A 19,385-nucleotide genomic window follows, 5' to 3' on the forward strand; every position below is an offset into this window, starting at 1 on the left:
TTTCGCCCGAAGCTTCGCAACCTATTTGGACCGACCTTGTGGATGCTTTGGCACTGGTAAAAAAGAAAGTTATATATTTTCTGTGACATGCCGGCACAAATGAACTACCAGAACGCTTCGTCTCACTGGACCTTGCTGCCTACTTTGTCAACTTGTCTGATAGTGTGTTTATTTGGCTTGCCTTGTTGTATGGTCCCATGTACTTTAGAAAAGTCAAGACACTTTTGAAGTCAAATGTTTATAAGAACATTAAACTAACAAAGCTCCGGAATTGAAAATATAAAGCACGACTTTGGAAATATCAGTGCGTCTTTCGCATCAGAAGTTTATGAAAGCGGTATCCCCATAAAGTTTTCAATTCGAAATCCATGCCCTCCGCGTAATACGCGGCGTCCGCGAGATGCCGCGACAAGTCCGCTCGCCATGAAAATGCCCTTGAAACTTTGCGTTCGGATGGAACTCTGAGTTAAGTAACTCCAGGTGCATGGGTGTTTCTATGAAATGCAGCCAGAGTTCGCAATATTCACGCCGAAATGTGTTTTCGAGCGTGAAAAAGACATTGTAAACAAAATCCAGAATGATTTCCGGCGCCGGTGGTTGTTTTGGTCGAGGGTGCATGACAGCACGAGAAATATACCGGGGGGGAGGGAGGACTGAAGCCCCATAAGCTTACCCCCTTGCTACGTCCCTGCTACCGGCGCATCGTGCATTTCAGAGAAAAGGCGCAGGCTTCGCGGTGGCGGCGCTAGATGGCGCCGAATGCTCTTAGAAAAGCGCGGAAGAGGAGTCGCGCTGCCGTATTGGCCTGATGCATAACCCGTTGTGACGGTGGCAAGATGTTGGGTCATTATGATTCGATACTAAAGCATTACCGTTGACAGTCATAGAGAGACGGGTTATGCCACAATGTTTTATGTTTGCATCTATGTATGTTTGTATGTAACCATTTTCCCACCTACATGGGTGACTGTGTAGCCCGTAGTCGAATGGACAGCACGTCAGGCTGCTCTGCTCAGGGAACAGGGTTCGAAACAAATCACCTGACCAGCTTTGCTCACTGAGTATGCGTAGTATGCGGCAATCTGTATATTCGTGCCACTCTTCAGGGAACCTTTACCACGACGACACGGGTCAATGCAGATGCGGCACTGGGTAAGTACTGCTGTTCCGTGAAGCGCTTTGACACCGATTTGGAGCCCGGGTTATGTGCTACTCGGTTTGTGCTGTTCTTTGATGAACCCGTTTGATGCCAGGTGAGGTCACTGGTTATGTGCCAGTAGGCGCGTGGCGCTCTTCACTGAAAGTCTTTAACGCCAACTTGGGTAACCAGGTATGCACCACTCGGAATGCGGTGTTCTATAACGGCGAAAAAGATCCCTTGAATTTCCTCTAAGCTCGGCGGAATTGCATCCACATCACAAGGGTTTCTCTAGGACAGCAGCCCGACACTTTAGCGGGCTGCGCCAAGTGAGAGAACCTGCCCATTTCTTCAGTATGTAGAGAATATATGGAGTCTACATTTCGGGAAATAATTTCATTGAGTCAGTGACCACCTATCGTGGCTATCTGATAATCTGTGAAGACAGAAGCCCTGAATAATGTATTCCAGATTGTGCGTGTTTACCTGACTGGTTAGAGAGATAAAGTACGTAAACATGTAAGTAAACAAGTAAATAATAACTAATAAGTGATAAGATAATGAGTAAATAGGAGTGCGGCAGTAAACCGACCGGAGTAAAAGATAAAGCCAATCCGCCCTGCGAACATGGATGACCAGAGGAGCGGTAACCTTCCTGGTAAAAAAATTTGTGGTAAAGTCTTTATTGCCATGACTCATTGTCGCTGAACAGCGACGGTCACAATGGCTTTGTGGTCACAATAACATAAACTGATCGGCATACCCGCAAGTGTAAACGCATACTTTGGCAATGTCAAATCGATGCACGTAAGCCGCTGGATGGTCCATCGGGCCGGATTGGTGTGGCATCGCAAGCCATATGTCTGCAACACGAAACGCGTAAAGCACTCCCTTTTCGGTTCCGACACATCCACGTTGAAATCGCAGACAACGACCACAGGGGTTGTGTCATCGCAACTAACCCACGCAGAGTGGGTTGCCATGAATGAATGAATGAATGAATGAAGAACACTATCCCCCAATAAAGGGAAGGGGGACTGGGATAGAGGGTGCGAGGAGGAACTGATGCTTACAGGGTTAAAAGCCATTGCTCATGGGCTGTGAACCATTGATAACAGTTTTCGACATGCTGTTCTGTCTGCTGTGTGCGTGATTAGAAAGAATGTAAGCTGTGTTCACTTCACTTTGCCGAGTGCTTGTAGCCTGTGTCTTACGGAGTTATGAGCCATAGCATATTTTCCTTGATTACGAGGGTACGAGTGCTTACGGAAATATGAACCATTGATAATGATAGTTTTTGTGTACGGACACGAAAATTCTATTGTACCCTAGCTATCTACAGCTCAGCTGTGAAAATGTTTGGGCTTCAGTTCTTTTTTTTTTGCAGAGGGTAATTAATTCGCAGCCTTGCAGTGCAGAATTTCACGCGTCCGTGTCTTTCGTAGAATTTATCCAGTGGCACTGTCCCGCGCACCTCTCGGTAAACAGTGTTAAGAATGGCGAGCTGCAAGGAAAAATTGCCACCCAATTACGACTGGGGGAGAAGACGCGCATCGCCCACTCTCCGTCGCTGCAGCTAGGCTGCGTTCGAAGAAGCGGGCTTTGTGCTGAAAACCGCCTCCATCCACCAGCCCCATCGCCGTTGTGACCAAACGGGTTCGACGGACAAACTATTGTGCCCGAGGTCCCCAGCGCGGACCTGATTTGCTACGCGTGAGCAAGCCGCCGCGGGAAAGCCGTTTTATGTCGCTTCCCATGCGCCGGCCGGCACGCAGGACAACGAGCTACCCAGAATGTCTCCGAGGTACCCGGAACGACTCCCCTCTGACGTCGGCTCCAGACCTCGGAATGTGTGTGCCTTTGTGTGCGTAAACTGTTCTTCGGGGCGGCGGCGAATTTACAATGAGTAAACGAACGCTCGCGTCACCTTGTTTCGCGGGAGGCGGCTAGTTTTGCGATGACGGAATGAACCTTTGCCGCCTGGTATCGCCGGCGGACCGAGTGTTTAAAAACGGCTGTTGTGCGGATGCCCGACACACTTCTCTCGTGCAGTCATGTTGGACTGACACACTTTCTCTTGAGCAGTCATGTTGGACTGACACACTTTTTCTCAAGCAGTCATGTTAGACTGATTTAATTTCTGTAAGTAAACCCATATTCCTCGTTCTCGATGAGAAGCAGTTCTTCCCTTCATCAACGTCCTCAGCGTGGATAAGTTGGACGACGGCATGGGCCAGCTACCTTCGAATTTATGCCGGACTCCAATCTTGGCAACGGACCACGAGCGATGGGATTGAGCCCCCAATCCTGACAACAGTGACCTCTTCAGTTGCAGAGAATTTGGACATAAAAGGCCTGTCTTGGTGATATACCTAGTCGCCAACCATTGCACGGCACACATTCTAAGGTGAAAGCCATTCTAGGCTCATGGTGAAGTTTGTGTTAGCAGACCTGACCGCCGGAGTGTCCGCCGAAGCGTCCTCACGCCATATGAAGAGAGTATAAAGAATGAAAAATTGAATGTGACAGTTAGTAAATTAATTTTGTTTATTTTATTTATTTTTATTTACTTTCTTTAAAGTGCCCAAGAACAGCTTTACGTTATATAAAAGATTGCTGGAGGTTAATAATGACTAGTAATGACTAATAAGGACTACTAATGACACAATTACTAATGACTCCGAAATGACCAATATGTTTAACGACGGCTTGTAATGACTACAATCGGTTAGAAATGACAAGAAAAGTCTAGTAATGAGTAGTAATGAATAAATGATAATCAATGACTTGTAAAGACTATTAATAAACACTAAATTACCACTATGTGTAATGATGGCTAATGACCACAATTACAAATCACTAAAAATTCTTACTATTGAGCAGTAATGACTAATAATGACTGAAATGACTAGCAATGACTATGAAATGACGAATATGTCTAACGACAACTTGTAACGGCTACAATTCACTAGAAATGACTAAAAATGCTTAGTAATCACGAGTAATGAATAATAATGACTGAAATGACTTGTAATGACTACTAATGACTCTGATATGCAAACATGTCCAACGACGGCTTGTAATTACCACAATTGAATAAAAATGACAAAACTTCTTAGTAGTGAGCAGTAATAACTAAAAGAAAGCAAAGAAAGACAAGACGCAAGGATAAAGAGGCGAGTGATAAGAGGAGGAAGAGTAGGCTTGCGCTGTTCACCTCTTAAGGGAGATCTTAGGAGGACCTGTAATTTTTATTTCCGTACACGAAGTTGGTAATGAGCCCTCTCGGCGGATCGAGATTACCTCCAGCTTCAGCTGTTAAAAACTCGCACGAACTGGAGGTCACTTCTGTGATTTCTATACTTGTAGTGCAACGGCGTGAAACGAATGTGTAACATATGTAGCTGCTATACGACGATATCACCAAGGAAGATCAGGCTCGCATTGTTGGATTACAGTAAAACTTATCACAAACGCCAAGTTAACCTAGTATTGTCCATTCAACTTAGGAATAGTTGCAAATATTATTGCGACAGCAGTTATATGGACTCTCCAGGCACATTTATGCAGTCGGCATCGCCATCGCCATAGCTGTGAGATTCCGTATAAAGTCCTGAAGCGATAAAATTGTCGCCGCGTGCCGTATGCTGTATGTGCAAGGGGTGCGAGGGTAAGCCGGCCGAAGTTCCTCAATCTTGCGTGCACGAGCGAGGAAGGCAGGCCGCAAGCGCGCCCTCTCTCTCGCGCCCGAGGCACAGAGGTGGGGCGACTAGGCGGGAATTCTGCGGCGGCTGCTGCTTACGGCGCTGCCGTGCGGGCGCCATATCTCAAAAACGATCTGCGACGTGGCCAAGTGCACGGTCGCGCGCGCCTCATCTTCAGAGCAATCCTCGGTGTTCGCAGAGTGCAGGTAGTGCCGCTAGCTTCGCATACGCTGTGCTTTCGGCGTTTCGTTCACGTTGAAGCGAGAGATGCACGAAGGTCAATTCGCTGGTGGCTGCTGCCGCGATTTCTCACACCAGCGTTCTGACAGCGAGTTTCCGCGGTCATCGAGAGATATCTGTTCATGTGTACGTGTAAGGGCGTCACACCGTGGTTGTCAATTTAATTAGTAATCGGATGTTTAAAAGCTTATGCGGCCGATAAAACTACTATCATTACTTCGTATAGCTATCTACTAATTTGCTATCGCAATCGGTGCTTCCTTGCGAAAGTGCGACTTCTCTTGAAAAGGGAAATCAATAAACCATTGCAAAGGGGGGGGGGGGACGCAATTCCCTTTTGAAAACTAACTTACATTGAGTCGTTTAAATCCCCTGATGAAATTTAAATCATAATGAAGTACAAGCCTGATTGGATAAGACTTCTCAACAAAGCCAGCAGGATATTGCGAACGAAGGTTAAAAAATAAAATTTAGACTCTGTGTCGCACGTCTCTGCAGTATTCCACCTAAAAAGTTGGGCGCTTTATGTGTATTACAAATTGGCGTGTGAGTATTTGCCTTCCAATTCCTTGTGAAAATATCAACTTATCGTCTAAACATGTCTATTGATCTGTTCACTTGAAATAAAATATGGATGTCTACTATGCACCTTGCAAGACTATTTGCCCTTACGAACTACTAGGTGTTATTCAAGATGATGTTGCCGCCAGGCAGAGCAAATATAACGGCTCATTTAGAGTGACCGTGATACGCACTAGAGAAGGCGGGCATGTGGGATTTTTGATAAAACTGGAGTATGCGAATCCTTGGGCCATTACTACGGAAGCAACGTGAAAGAAACTCAAAATATGATTTCCTAGAAGTTGTCAATCAATTAGAGAGGCCAGAAATCTCGCAGGGCCTGCCGAAAATTCGGCTAGCGGACGGCCAAAATAATGTTAATGCCACTGCCGGTCAAACTATGCCCGAATTGCGAACTCGCCCGTGAGATAACATTTCTCACTAATGATGTCCGACTGCTTATTTAACTGAAGTCCAGGGAATGCGTTTCCTTTCCTTTGTAGCTGCGTTTAACTTCAGCGCTTGTGTCAAGGCAGGACATTCATCTTCATCATCTGACACATTTATGGGTCTCTATACGAACGGTCTATTGTGGTGTTCCGTCAGGGTCTTCTTGGACACTCTTGACTTGATCTTGCTGGCGTGGGGTCTTTTGTCCAGGCCTCCAACCGCCTCCGCTGCCCTGCATGCTCTTTGTACGAGACCACTTTGGTCCTCGCAGCAATCGCTAACCAGCAATACCTCGCACTGCTCCGCACTTGGATGAAATTGAAATCCTGATGGTTGGTACGCCACGTGGCGGCATAAAGAGAAAAGTGAAGCAGCTGTCCAGAATTGCTGGGTATGAGAATACGCGTCATTTCTTCTATACCTACGGCGGTTCCAGAAATGTGCGAGACAAGGGCACCGACGTCATATTAGAAACTTATTGCGTTTTCTCAATACTCCCACTCGCCATCTTTGTGAGAAAACAATTTTATGAGCCTGGGATGATGCTGGCATAGAGATAAGTTTAGCATAAACTAGGATATGTCCTCCGAGATAACAGCCGAATGCGACCTGGGAGGCCGAAAGGCTAAGGAGCTGTCCTGATTTTGGCGAGCCGCGGTGGCCAGGGCGATGAAAGCCTCCTTCGATGCCGAAATGGCGGTGTTCCGGAAGGACGCCGAGTTTACTTCCTGCAAGTTAACGACGCTCACCATGTCACCGTGTTAGGGGTGCTTGACGACTCGTTCTCGGACGCGTTGGCCGTAGGAGTGACGCTGACCGTATATGTTGCGGGGAACTTCGGCTGCTGAGCACGAGGTCGCGGGATCGTATCCCGGCTGCGGCGGCCGCATTTCGACGGGGGCGATATGCGAAAAAACTCGTGTACTTAGATTTAGGCGTACTTTAAAGAACTCGAGGTGGTCGAAAGTCCCGGAGTCCTCCACTACGGCGTGCCTCATAATCAGAAAGTGGTTTTGGGACGTTAAACCCCATACTTTTTTTTATATATGTTGCGGGGAACGGAAAGAATGCGAAGGAGTTCTCTCGAGTTTGGTTGTATTCGTAGGGGAAGAGGAGGCCGTCGTCGATTAGCGATCCGCTAGCGAAATAAAACATGATATATTATTTTTTCAAATGCGTATTTGAGTCCTCTGGTGATGGCGTATTGCTGGATACTGTCAACCATTTGTTGCACGGTGTCGTGTTCCTCCACTGACACTCGTTTAGGTCAGAGGGATAGGTCGCACTGTTCGGTTTGGGAATGAATTGCCTACACAAACCTTTGTATCTATCACGGATGCCAGTGACCTTTAAAATGCACTTGATGAGCATGTTACCTGATATCTGTAGTCTTTTTGTATTTCACATGTATAACCACGTTGCTCAATTACCGATCCCACTTACCCTTACTCTAACACGATGTTTCCATTTTTTCACAATTGTTCCTGGCTTGGTTTTGTTTATTGTTGTTTCTTTGCTGTTCTGTACATTTCTTCTAACACTGTCACAAGGATTAAAGCTCTCCCTTATGTAAGGCCTCCGGGCTTTTAAGGTGAAAATAAATGAAATGAAAAAATTTAATGTTCTCACTCCCTTCTGTAATGTCATAAACAAATAGACACTGAGTGGATGAGGGTCTGGCACCATCACCTTGTTAAAGAGCGCATGCTGCTGGACTGGCATTAGGGGGGAGCTTTTGTTGGGTGCTAAGAGGGTTGTAGTAAGGCGGTTGCCTGTGCCGGTCGTTGCAGTACGGCATGAAAGAAAGGCAAGGACGTAATTGTGCATGAACTCGCCACTCCCGGCTTTATTTCGTTGCTTTAGAGTGGTGATGTGACACACATTAGCAAACGCCCCCTTAATGTCTAGCACAAGGATTATCTTTGAGCCTGGCCAGGTGATGATGCCCAAAAGTTCCTCAATGAGTTGACAGAAAACGGTTTGCGTGGATGCATGTTGATCCTCTATGAGGTCTCCTAGCCCAATTGAGAGAACATGGCGACGTAAGCGAGATAGGATTGGGGGTAGGTTAGTGAGTTTGGTGGTTTTTTATCGGTATGGGGAATGGAAGCAGACAGAGAGAAACCCCTAGGATACGAGGCAAAGAACGCTTAGCGTTAAGACACATTAATTCATCGAGATGAGAGTGAATAATACAAAGTTGTTTTCATTTCCGCAGCTTATGTGCGTGGATCATTTAGGTCTTCGCCTGCTGGTTAAAATAATGTTTGTTCACAGCATTTTCAGTGAAATTCTTTACTTCTGACATGGTAATCCAAAACAGTCACAGGTCTTCGCGGCACACCCAGCACAGCGTATGCTGGAGGAGCGACGCCATAGCAGCTCTATATTTGGCAGCACGGACCAGAGGTCCTGAGCGGCAAGGTCTCTCGGCTTTGTCTTCGTGAGAACAATCTGAACTTTCCCGCCCACATTGGCCGCGAGCTATGGTTTGGTCTGCTTTTTACACAGCGGTCTGCTAAGCCCGAAGTTGCCTGGTTGTAGCCGCGCGCGTAGCTCTATAATTCGCTTCTTCAGCAGCGGTTCGTACCTTTTGAGGTGGCACCATGAAGTGTATTGACGAGTAAACACAGTTACCGAGACTTCGCGGCCCACATGTCACATCCCTTGACCCATGGCACGATACGATGCTGTTGATGATCATGATGGTTTATTGGCATCCCATTTGAAAGGGGGTGGACATAAATAGTCACCCAGCCTGCCTGACTTAACTGAGTCCAGCTACGTGCAACATGAAAGTGCTACATGCAAGTGCTACATGTCAAGAGACATTGTGGAATACAAAGCGACTACAATGCAAAATTTGCACGTGTTGACGCTAGGCAGCGCGCATGTCACATCGCGTGACAAGTGACCCGACTCGATGCTCGTGATGCTGCTGCTGCTGCTGATGATGATTTATTGGTATCCCCATTAAAACAGGACGCTGACAAAGAGTCACCTTGCCTGTTTGATCTAAGCAGGTATGCTACACGTGCTTATTCTATCATTTTTACATAAATCTCCTTCATCTTCGTTTGCTTCGCCAAGAGAATCCATCCACTTCTTGGCAAATCGCCCCTAGTGGATAGGAAACACATACATGATTGATAGGAAGCAAAAACTACCAAATGTACTTTTATCCATGCAACTGCTGCATGGCGTGCAACCTGGTGTTACAGTACGATACTGCAATGCAAAGCGCGCGCGCATCAGCGCTACGCAGCGCGCATGTCACATAGGGTGACAGGTTGCACGATACCATGATATTGATGCTTATGACAATTCACTGGCATCCCCTTTGAAACAGGGCGGCGACAGTCTCCTATCATGCATGATTTAATCAAGCATACCACATATGTTTTTCATTATATATATGTTTTTAATTATAGCTTTTTGTATCTCCTTAAGCTTCTTTTCCGTCCTCACGGCAATCCAACGATTCCTTGGTCGATCCCTCATAGAGCGTAGGAGCCTTGCCATAGCTGCGACGGACACCGGCGGCGGCGCCGTCGGGCAGCGTCGCCAACTAAAACGGCTGGTAGAATTAGCGCATACCAGCTCAGTTTGTAAAATTACGTATATATAATTAGATTTTAGATGAGGTAGTAGGTCATAAGTCAAGTATTTATCTTTAGCTGAAGACAGGGCAGAAGGCTAATTCTTTAAGCTTTCCTAGAACGTGTCCCAAGCTTCTTGCATGCGCAAGCGCTTAGCCCTTTCGTAGTGGCGATTCTTCCTGTTCCTCAGTAAGCGTAGGGATCTGGTGAACCATGGGTTAGATTTATCATTGGTTATCTTAATGTGAGGGACATACTGGTTAACCAAGGCAGAAATATTATTCCTGAAGAGTATCCAGTTCTTTTCCACCGACCGACTGTGAAATGAAGGTAACAGCATGTGGGAGAGTAATATATGTAATTCCAAATTCATAAGGTTGTAATTGGCTTCATTATAATTACGTATTTTTAGTAGCGAAATCTGAATAAGATGAGGGTACGTTGATAGTTACCTGAGGTAAGGAATGATCAGTAAGACCATCAATATACAGTTTTTGATCAATTGTCTCAGTAGCTGTTTTGAGGATTAAATCTACTATATTACTACACCGTAACAACCTGAAAGAGGTTAAAATCTAAGGATAAATTCTCAAATTTTATCGAAGCATTGCAGGATGAAGATAGGTTAACCCAGACGATCAGAAAAAGATGATTGAAGTTTCATTGCACATATGTGACATCAGACGGGTGAAGCTTTGTTACTGGTTTTATGTTGCTGTGGAAGTCATTAATAAATGGATTAGTAGAATTTGGAGGGCGGTGACACACACCTGTAAGTATTCGTGAGGATAGGGACATGCATGTAGTGCAGATAATTTCTGGGTCAGAGTTGGAGGTAATTACATAAGACGGAAATGTCCTTATTCCTAGAAGGGCGCCGCGGCTTCTTTTATCTTTTCGGTCATATCTGTAAATGAATTCATGAACAGATTTAAATATTTCTGTATCAGAGATATCCGGATACAAACAAATTTTAATTAATGCTAGTATGTCAGATTTGCTATGTTCAAGCAAGGAAGAAAGCTGGTCGCGTTTACGCACAAGACTTCGAATGTTAGTGAACGATAATGGTACCCGAGGAAAGGCATGATAGGAGTCACGCCGAGTATGGCTTCTACAGCCAAACTGTATGCCTCTACCGTCAATGAAAATTTTCGTGTCGTTCGCGTGGTAAGCAGAAAAACTCTCCATACGTATCTCAAAGATAGTACAATACTGGCGCGACCGCGGTGGAGGTAAAGCAGGCGTTAAGCACTCCCCGTATACGAGAACCGATACCGAAGATGGTTGCAATGCCGGGCCGACCCACGGCGGTGAAACAGGCGTTGAGCACTCCCCATACGTGGGCCGATCCCGAAGATGGTGCAATGCCGGGCCGACACGCGGCGGTGAAGCAGGCGTTGAGCACTCCCCATACGTGGACCGATCCCGATGATAGTGCAATATCGACCCGACCTGTGGCGGAGGTGAACCAGGCGTTAGGCACTCCCCATATGTGGGCCGAACGAAGGTAGTGGAACACCGGGTAGATGCGCGGCAGAAGTGAATGAGGTGTTAAACACACTGCATACGCTGGCCCATCCTGGAGATAGTGCAATGCCTGCCCGACCCACGGAGGCAGTGAGGCAGGCGTTAAACACTCGACAAAGGTGAGTGGATCCTGAAGATAGTACAATACCGAGCCGACTCGCGGCAGAAGTGAAGCAGGTGTTAAGCTCTCCCCACATGTTTGCCCATCCTGAAGGTTGTGCAATGGCAGGGCGACCCGCCGCGGAAGTAAAGTAGGCGCTAAACACTTCCCATACGTGGGTCAAACAGAAAGATAGTACAATACCGAGTAGACTCGCGGCAGAAGTAACGCAGGCGTTAAACACTCCCCATACATTAGCCTATTTACTTATAGCGGTAGTAATCACAGAGGATATCGTTATATAGGTTCGCACACTAATAAATATGATGGAAAACTTACGAGAAACTGTTTTTAGAAACGCGTAAAGCAAGGATGTTTCTGCGCACTTTATTAGCATGCAAGAACGGTTTACACCTAAAGGATTCACAGAAAGGGATGGAACTGGCTGACTTCACTGCACAGTTTCGATTTACTCTAACGTGTCGTCTTCTACCATATCGTAGTCTGCAAATTTGCACTGCATTTCGCATTGTTGCATGAGTTTACATGATGGTGCAGGAGGCTGAGCTAATAATTTACTAACTTTAGAGTTAAGTACAGTTCAAAGCAAATGTTAATACGACTGCAGTAAGGATACAAGGTCCGCAACGTATTCAAGGTTTATTGGTTTCTTTGCAGAGGAAAAAATTATGCAGATAAGAGATGCGCCTTAACGTGGATGAAATATTCGCAAACGAATTGACGACGCTGTTTATTCAAGCCACGGAGTTAATGCTATCGCAGAAAATTTATTACGATAGCCTGCACGTTTGCCATGTAAAACTGAATAAGTGAGGTAAGATAACCTTTCAAGATGCATCGGGAAAGTTACGCTTGGAAACCGACGAGAAACCGCAACTGAACCGTGCCGCGTTGAGCACAACGTTGAAACTTCGGGTACTTTGCTGTTTTGTCATTTGCCCTTGCCGAGGTTGAAATTATTTAATGTGCTGCATACGCGCGATTTTTGCATGCTACTCAATAAAGGAAATTGTGAATGCCCCAAAAGGTGATGTCCTCTCGTGGGGATCGAACACCCAACTCGCAAAGGTGTACAAAGGAAACGTGAAAATGCACTTCATTTGCTGCGTAGCATACGAACGAACGCATATAAATGGGAGAATGGAATCTACGGCAGACGTTTCTTATTCTCCCTTCGCGTACGTACCGAATACGGCAACTCGCGTTTCCGCGCATTGCACTTGTTGAGCGAGACGCCATTTTCGAAAACAACCTGGTGAAATAGCTCTCCGCACAATTTCGACGGAAAATCGCAGCGATCGCTGAGACGGTGCGCCCAAGCGACCGTCTGCGACCAAGCGGTTGGTTGCAGCCGAAAATCGGGGGGTCGGCACTGCGACTGCGATTTTCGTCGCAAACGACGGAAATGGCACTTCCGGAGCGACGAAAATCCAATCATGTGAAACAGGCGTAACTGTGTCGCTAGTTTAGGTAATAGTATTGGCGAGGTTACATACTATGAATTACGATCAACATAAACGAATTGCCATATTCACAAGAAAATTCACCGACGATTAACATACCTTTTAATGCAATATTTGAGCGCTGCTCTATATGTGTTTTCATTTCCCGATATATTGGCTGAGGCGGACAATCTGTCTCGCGTGCCCAATCGCAGACGCAGCGAAGAGTGGCGCGACTGCCTGGATAATCGGGTAATCGCGAGAGGCAGCGCATGGGTGGCGCGTGGAAGCGATTCACAGCAGCCGGCGCAGACAGGCTTCATGTCATGCCGCGCTTTGTTTGCATGTGTGGTATCGGCCGACGCGCTCGCCGCATGCCATCGGTGAACAGACGACGGCGTGCTACGCTGGCGCCATCTCGTGGCGGTCGTCGCCGCAGAACCCGTCTTGTGCGGCAGGATGCTTTCCTCCTCACCCTTTCTCCATACTTTTCTCCACCGCTATCCGCCTCATGCTTTCACTGTAGCCCCTCTTCCGTTTTCCTCCTCGCGTTCTCTTCTATATTGCCGTCTTTCATCACCCGCTACGCTGCGCATTCGCTCTTTCATCCTTCAGTGTGCTCGTTTACTCGGTCATGCTGAGGGAGGCCTAGGGACGCCAAGGGACGCTGAAGTACGCCAACGCCCAACGTAAGGGGCGCCGAATAGCTGCGCTCTAAAAAAGAGAGCAGATTTGTGCTACATCGTAGAATTGCAACCAGATCTCCAGTGAATCTGTTTGCTTCGAAACGTAGGAGTAAAAGTTGTAGTTTCCTGTATTTATGTCGCATACTTTAAAAAATTCGAGGATACTTAAGTACACTTCTTATGAGTTGTGAATGCGCTAATCTCCAATTGAACGCCGCTGAGCGTTCCTTCCAGTGACGACCTCCTCGCGGGCAAGCGAGCTCGTCGAGACGCTTGGCAAATTGTTTAGCCCAGTGGTTAAGACAGTGGGGTTTTGAGCGTAGGGTCGTACGTTCGAAACTCAATATCGCCCCTGTTCTATAACAAAGCTGCATACGTCTACCCAACAGTGCATTTGTCGTGTCCCTGGGCAAAAACACAACCAATCAGTGGAAGGTGCGCGCCCCGTGCATTGCTTGGTTCCTCGCAGCATTATCAGATTGCGCTCCCCTCCGCGAATCCGCGGCGGCACCGACCGCGCGGGCAAAAGAAAAAGAAACAACATGAAAGCTCGCCTGCACGCACAGCGTTCGGTGCAAGTGGTTCCGTGTAAATATTACGGTTGCGTAAGCTGTAGTTGCCTGGAAGCGGCAAGTGCAGCATACGAAGTAGGGAGTGACGTAACTACACTTTGTAGGTAAAGAAAAACCCACACAACAAATGATTTGATTTGTGTTTTCATAGCGCTATTAAAAGGCCACGCATAGTTAAGACTTCCGAAGAACAGCATGAACACGATGAGCGGCTACTAGAACAGCAACGCCAATATGCACAACCACGCCGCGCTCAGGCAAGGTGGGGCGCAACAATTTCTGCCCAAAGCAAACCACGCACAGCTGTGACACCTGAAGAGCAGCGCGAATAAGATTGGCGGCGCAAGGAAGGGCAACATGATTATGCACTACGGTGCTGTGCTCAGCTAGGCTCGGCAGGACTCGGCTACGTTACAAGGCTACGTTACATTGGCCTATCGGATCAGGTGATACCACAGCTTTGCTGGCTAACCACCCTCACAGCATTAATTGGCGCGCATATTGTGTTTTCGAATTTAATGATGCGAAAGTGTCAAATGGCCCATTGAGCGAAAAAGCCGGTGGCGTCTGCAGCAGTGAATCGGTACTTAGATCACGAGCGTCACGAGCGCACCTCGACACAGCGTAGCGCACGAAAAGGAACACCTGCTGCCTTGACAGCGCGCCAGGTGTTGCGTGAGGGGAGAAGGCATCGCCGCGACACCACGTCACCCGCGCTCTCGCCCTTGGAAGCCTGTGTTATCTGCATGTGCCTTGCCGCGCGAGCTCTAGCCTGTGTTCTAAGCGCGCCTCGGTAAGACCAGATTATAACGCGCATGGACTGCCCAGCGGCGTTCTATTGGCCATTAATGTTTTCGCGTTTACAATTCGTAAGAAATGCTGAAGTGTCATCGGGTTTTTCAAAGGTGCATTTAATGAACGCGTACCTTTTGCCATCCCACATAAACTTGTCTTATCTGCCCCCCCCTCTGTGTTAAGAAATTTAACCTTAGTTTTTGTTGTAATTATGTCAGCGCAGTCGTCCAAGTTTTACACCGACAGTTAAACCGACTAGCAACGCTATGGGCCACTTGTATACGTATTTTACAGGAAAAGGCGCATTTAACCCGCCCATTTGGGACATTGCCTACATATTATCCATACAATGTCACTAATTCTCCCCAGACATAAACGAGATGCCTTGTTTAGCTCACCGACTACAATAGAGAAACAAACTACGAGTCTCGTATGATGCACGAAACGACGTGGAAAAACGAGGGTTTAGTAGTTATCTGTAACACTTGCGTTTAAAACAAGAAAGTGAAAGCTTCGGAACGCATTCCGCTTTCGGTTCTTCCTATTTTCACAGAAGTTCAGGTCCGTATCTCGTCCTATTATTTTAGGTGTGTGGGAATAATTTCGATTAGCGGCAGTATGAAACCCTGGAACGCTTCAATGAGCAACTTTCTACAAAGGCTATAATGAACCTGCACAGAATAAGCATTTATTGCTCGTCACTGAGGGCACTGTTTCGCACTTCGAATAAATTTAGTAAAAGCGCCGTTCCACGCATGCCTTACCGAGGATACCTTGGAAAAACAACTAATTGCTGTGTTTAATACATAAACATTGGGAGAAATCGAGTATGCGGTAATTACTTACGGAGCATGTCAGCGACCTACACAGTGCAAATTTTGGTTATACGTCACCAAGAAGTTCCCACATTTCTTCAAAATATGGAATATCTCCTGTTTCTCATCTTGCCGGAAAACAGGGGAAAGTGTAACTCTTATATAAAAACAACCTGAAAATTAAATTGACAGTTTCAGAAGTAACACAAGCCTGTAGAAAGAAAATTAAAGTTGATGTTCCACTGGTATTGAAATGGCCCTGCACGTACGAACAACGTCATTTTCACGAGCATATCTACGATAACTCGTGATTACACAATGAAATTCGGCAGTTACACCTGTAAGAGGTTTCCTTACATTTTTGATCATGATAAAATACTGACACTGCAACAGTATTTATGCCATCTGTGGATGGAGATTAAATAATTCCGGCATTTGATAATCCAACTATTTCAGGCTTTAAGGAACACCAGTCGTTGGGCGCGGCTGATTATAGTACATTATCCGGACCTCCCCTGGCGCCCGCCGGTTAAATATAGCAACCAAATTATGTCTTAAAATATGAAAATAGCGGTCTCAAAAAGCTGGACATGATGCAAATAACGTAATCTCACATTTCACATGGCGGGTACTGCCCAGTGCGTGGCCTTTTATGCAACGCGAGCATGTAGGGCGAATACCACGCGTCTTCCGCTACAGCATGTCCCTAGAAGGCACAAAAGAAAATATTCGCTGCCTAAGCAGGGGATACGCAGTAAAGAAAATCATTACTTACCTGGCCACTATAATCCGAAAGAAAATTTAGCTTCACGTGTAGTTTTTAACTAGCACGCACTTGCAGCAGACACATAAAATTTGTAAAGAGAAAATTTAGCTCAAGCGTGCAATCGAAAGTGCCTGCTTTCAAAAGTAGGGGTGCAAACAGCATACTGTGCTCCTCATTTTTGACAGGGATAAGGGGGAGGGCAAGTGCCCCCCCCGCATCTGCCCCTCCCCCTCAGGCCGATATGTCTATGCGATGCAACGTATTTAGATTTGTGCGATGGCGCACTGCGCGAGCTCGAGAAGGAGAAGCAGAAGAAGAAGACATCGACGACGTCTGCCACGCGCTTGTGGCTCAAGCTGAATTCCGGGGCGCTGACCGAGAACCGTCGGGGCTGCACTCCAGGAGAAACCCGGTTAGGCCCCGCCACCATGGGTAAGTGGCCTGACGTAGGACCTGAGCTGTTCCTTAGCCGAAATTTGCGCATAAGATGCCGTCATGCACACGTAGCTCTCACCTCCGCTGCAACCGTAACGCCGTCGACGTATACCTATGAGCATCACCCGTTGTGCTCGTGGACAATCGCGAGTGACGTAAGTCCGCCGAAGCGGAATTTACGCTGGATTCAGACGACGGGCCGTTCGCTCAGTCAGTCCGCAGACGAGTATGGCGTGGCTGAGGTCCAACGAACGGTGCGAGAAAGGAGCTAGCCTTCCTTGTGGAAGACGGTGATTCGGCGGCCCTGAGCCGCATCGTGCTCGTCCGCAGACCGAAGCGGCCATCCGGCCTCTCGTATGAATCTTGCCGATATGTAGAAGCCGCCGTCATGAAAGAAGGGCCACGTGATTTCGGTCCGCCTTGAAGGGAGGCTAAACAGAAATATCAAGTGAAGCTGCATTGGCATATTGCGATTCTGTAGTATCACAGCGAGCACTGTCACACTGAGGGGAAGTTTTGCAAAGAAGAAAAGCCGCGAAAACGAAGTACGGGTGGTGGTGCCTCTGTTGTGGGACTTGGCCCAGTAATACACTAAGCCCATTGACGAATACGTCCGGTAGTAGGAACGATGGAAAAAGCGTTTATTTGAGATTAGTTACACGGAGTTATCGGAGAGTAACGCAATACCACTTGATGCAGGAGCATGTTAAACCTCTGTGTTCACATATGGACATGTCGCTATCACTGCACAAAAGGCCTGCGCTTTTAATACCGTTGTCTTTCCTAAGCGAGTTGATTAGGGAATCTGATGACTGTGTCACGTCAGTCACAATCTTCGTATCGGTCGCAATACCCCACCCATAATGTCGCATCGTTCTGCACCACTCACACCAACGATGTTCTCCTACCACGCCTCCGATGGTATGAAATAGGTGGCGGTATAGCAACCGGGGAATCCAAGGTCGAAGCCGTTCCCACGGTAATATTTCACATATTGGCCCTTTTCATCATTAGTTCAGGCGGCCGGGTAGCGGTAAGGGGCGCCTTTCGTGGACCCCCTCAGCAGTGCGTCTGAATTCTGCGCTTCGGTAGGCCCCGATGGATGGATGGGGTTGCCTCGTGGCCGATGTTTAATGCCCTTGTCATGTTGAGACGTAATTTCCCGCGCCAGTTCGTCCTACGTTATGGGTTCTGATGAAATATACTCGGCTCTTGTTAACTTTTCATTGCTAAAGGTGGACTGCATTGTATTCCGAGCCAAATACTTAGCGGATTTTAGGCTCTAATACCAAAAAAGTCTTACAAATCCGTGACGTAACACTGACGCACCTTCAATGGGGTTTCAGCATGCGTAAGGTAACAACAAAAGTTCGCCCTAATTCATTTTCTAGAAGTCAACCACTCGCCGGGACCTTCATGAAAATAGTTTCGCAAATGCTCAGTTATGCCAGAATGATTTTTAGTGTTTAGAACGAAATCCTTGGCCCCCTTATTACTGAACTAGGCAGCTGCGTCTTTTGGCGCCTCGCGTGTCTCCAACACCCTCCAACACAGCGAGGGTTGGGGCCTCTCTTAAGCGACTCCTGCTCCCATGGAAGCAAATTACCCGCGGCAGTGAATATGATATACTGACGTGATATCCTAGGCACATAGTGGAGAACCATCACGGTGAAAAGCTACGTGCGGGATGTCGCGCGCAAACTTATACCCTGAATGGATGCTTGGCAAAATTGAAAACATGCAATAGTGAGGCGGGTCGCAAAAAAAAAAAATAATAATAATAATAAATAAATAAATAAAGAAAAGAAAAGAAAAAGACATTCGCGACTTTTCACACCAGATGGCTGGGATAGATGGGTTCCGTCAGTGTGTACTGGGATCTAGATAATTGTTTATTGTAAATGACTGTATTGCTTTCTACAGTAGCCAGAGACAAAGCAGCAAGCTTCATGAACATTTTCTCCTTCATAGCTTAAGCACATATACTTATTCTGAAGTTGCTGTTCATCTGTTGGTGCAGACATGTCGGCAAAAAAGAAAAAAAAAACGTTTGCCATTCGTTCTCGCCGCCAATTGACTTACGCCACATGACTTAAAGATACAGTTTTTAAAGAATACGTTTCCGTAGGCATTTTAGTATGCTATCACCCTTTGGTGTTTCTCATTACTGAAAGGTGTGGCTGCCTGAGCTTCTGGCGAGACATTGTGTACAACCTCATTGACTGTATTAGCACCCGCTTGGCACTACCAGGCTGAAAGCGTTTGCGCAGTGGTTCCATAGCACCATCTTCCTGCTGCTATGAGCGAAAAAGCTTAAATGTTCGCATGTATGAGCTTATAAGCTTGCCGTTTCGCTACACTCCAGGCTCATCACTCCATAGATTCTAAACGCTAGCTCATATTTCGCACATCGTTCAGAATAGTAAATAAAAACTATCAAATATATTAATCCACACTACCATTACGCTCGTAACCTAAGTACGTGTCTTACTGAGTGCACTTCTGACTTGGCTGCATGGCTTACCTTAGTA

At 46.8% G+C, this 19,385-nt stretch overlaps 1 protein-coding gene across 1 annotated transcript in view; it reads left to right on the forward strand.

The window, feature by feature from the left end:
• Window positions 1-19,385, forward strand: part of LOC126524970 (uncharacterized) — an 81,902-nt gene that overhangs the window by 43,443 nt on the left and 19,074 nt on the right. The window contains exon 6 of the mRNA XM_055067422.1: window positions 16,655-16,851. Coding sequence (XP_054923397.1) covers window positions 16,655-16,851 — 197 coding nt within the window. The remainder of the gene's footprint in view (window positions 1-16,654; window positions 16,852-19,385) is intronic.

This window comes from Dermacentor andersoni, chromosome 3, assembly GCF_023375885.2.
Source record: "Dermacentor andersoni chromosome 3, qqDerAnde1_hic_scaffold, whole genome shotgun sequence".
NCBI lineage: Eukaryota > Metazoa > Arthropoda > Arachnida > Ixodida > Ixodidae > Dermacentor > Dermacentor andersoni.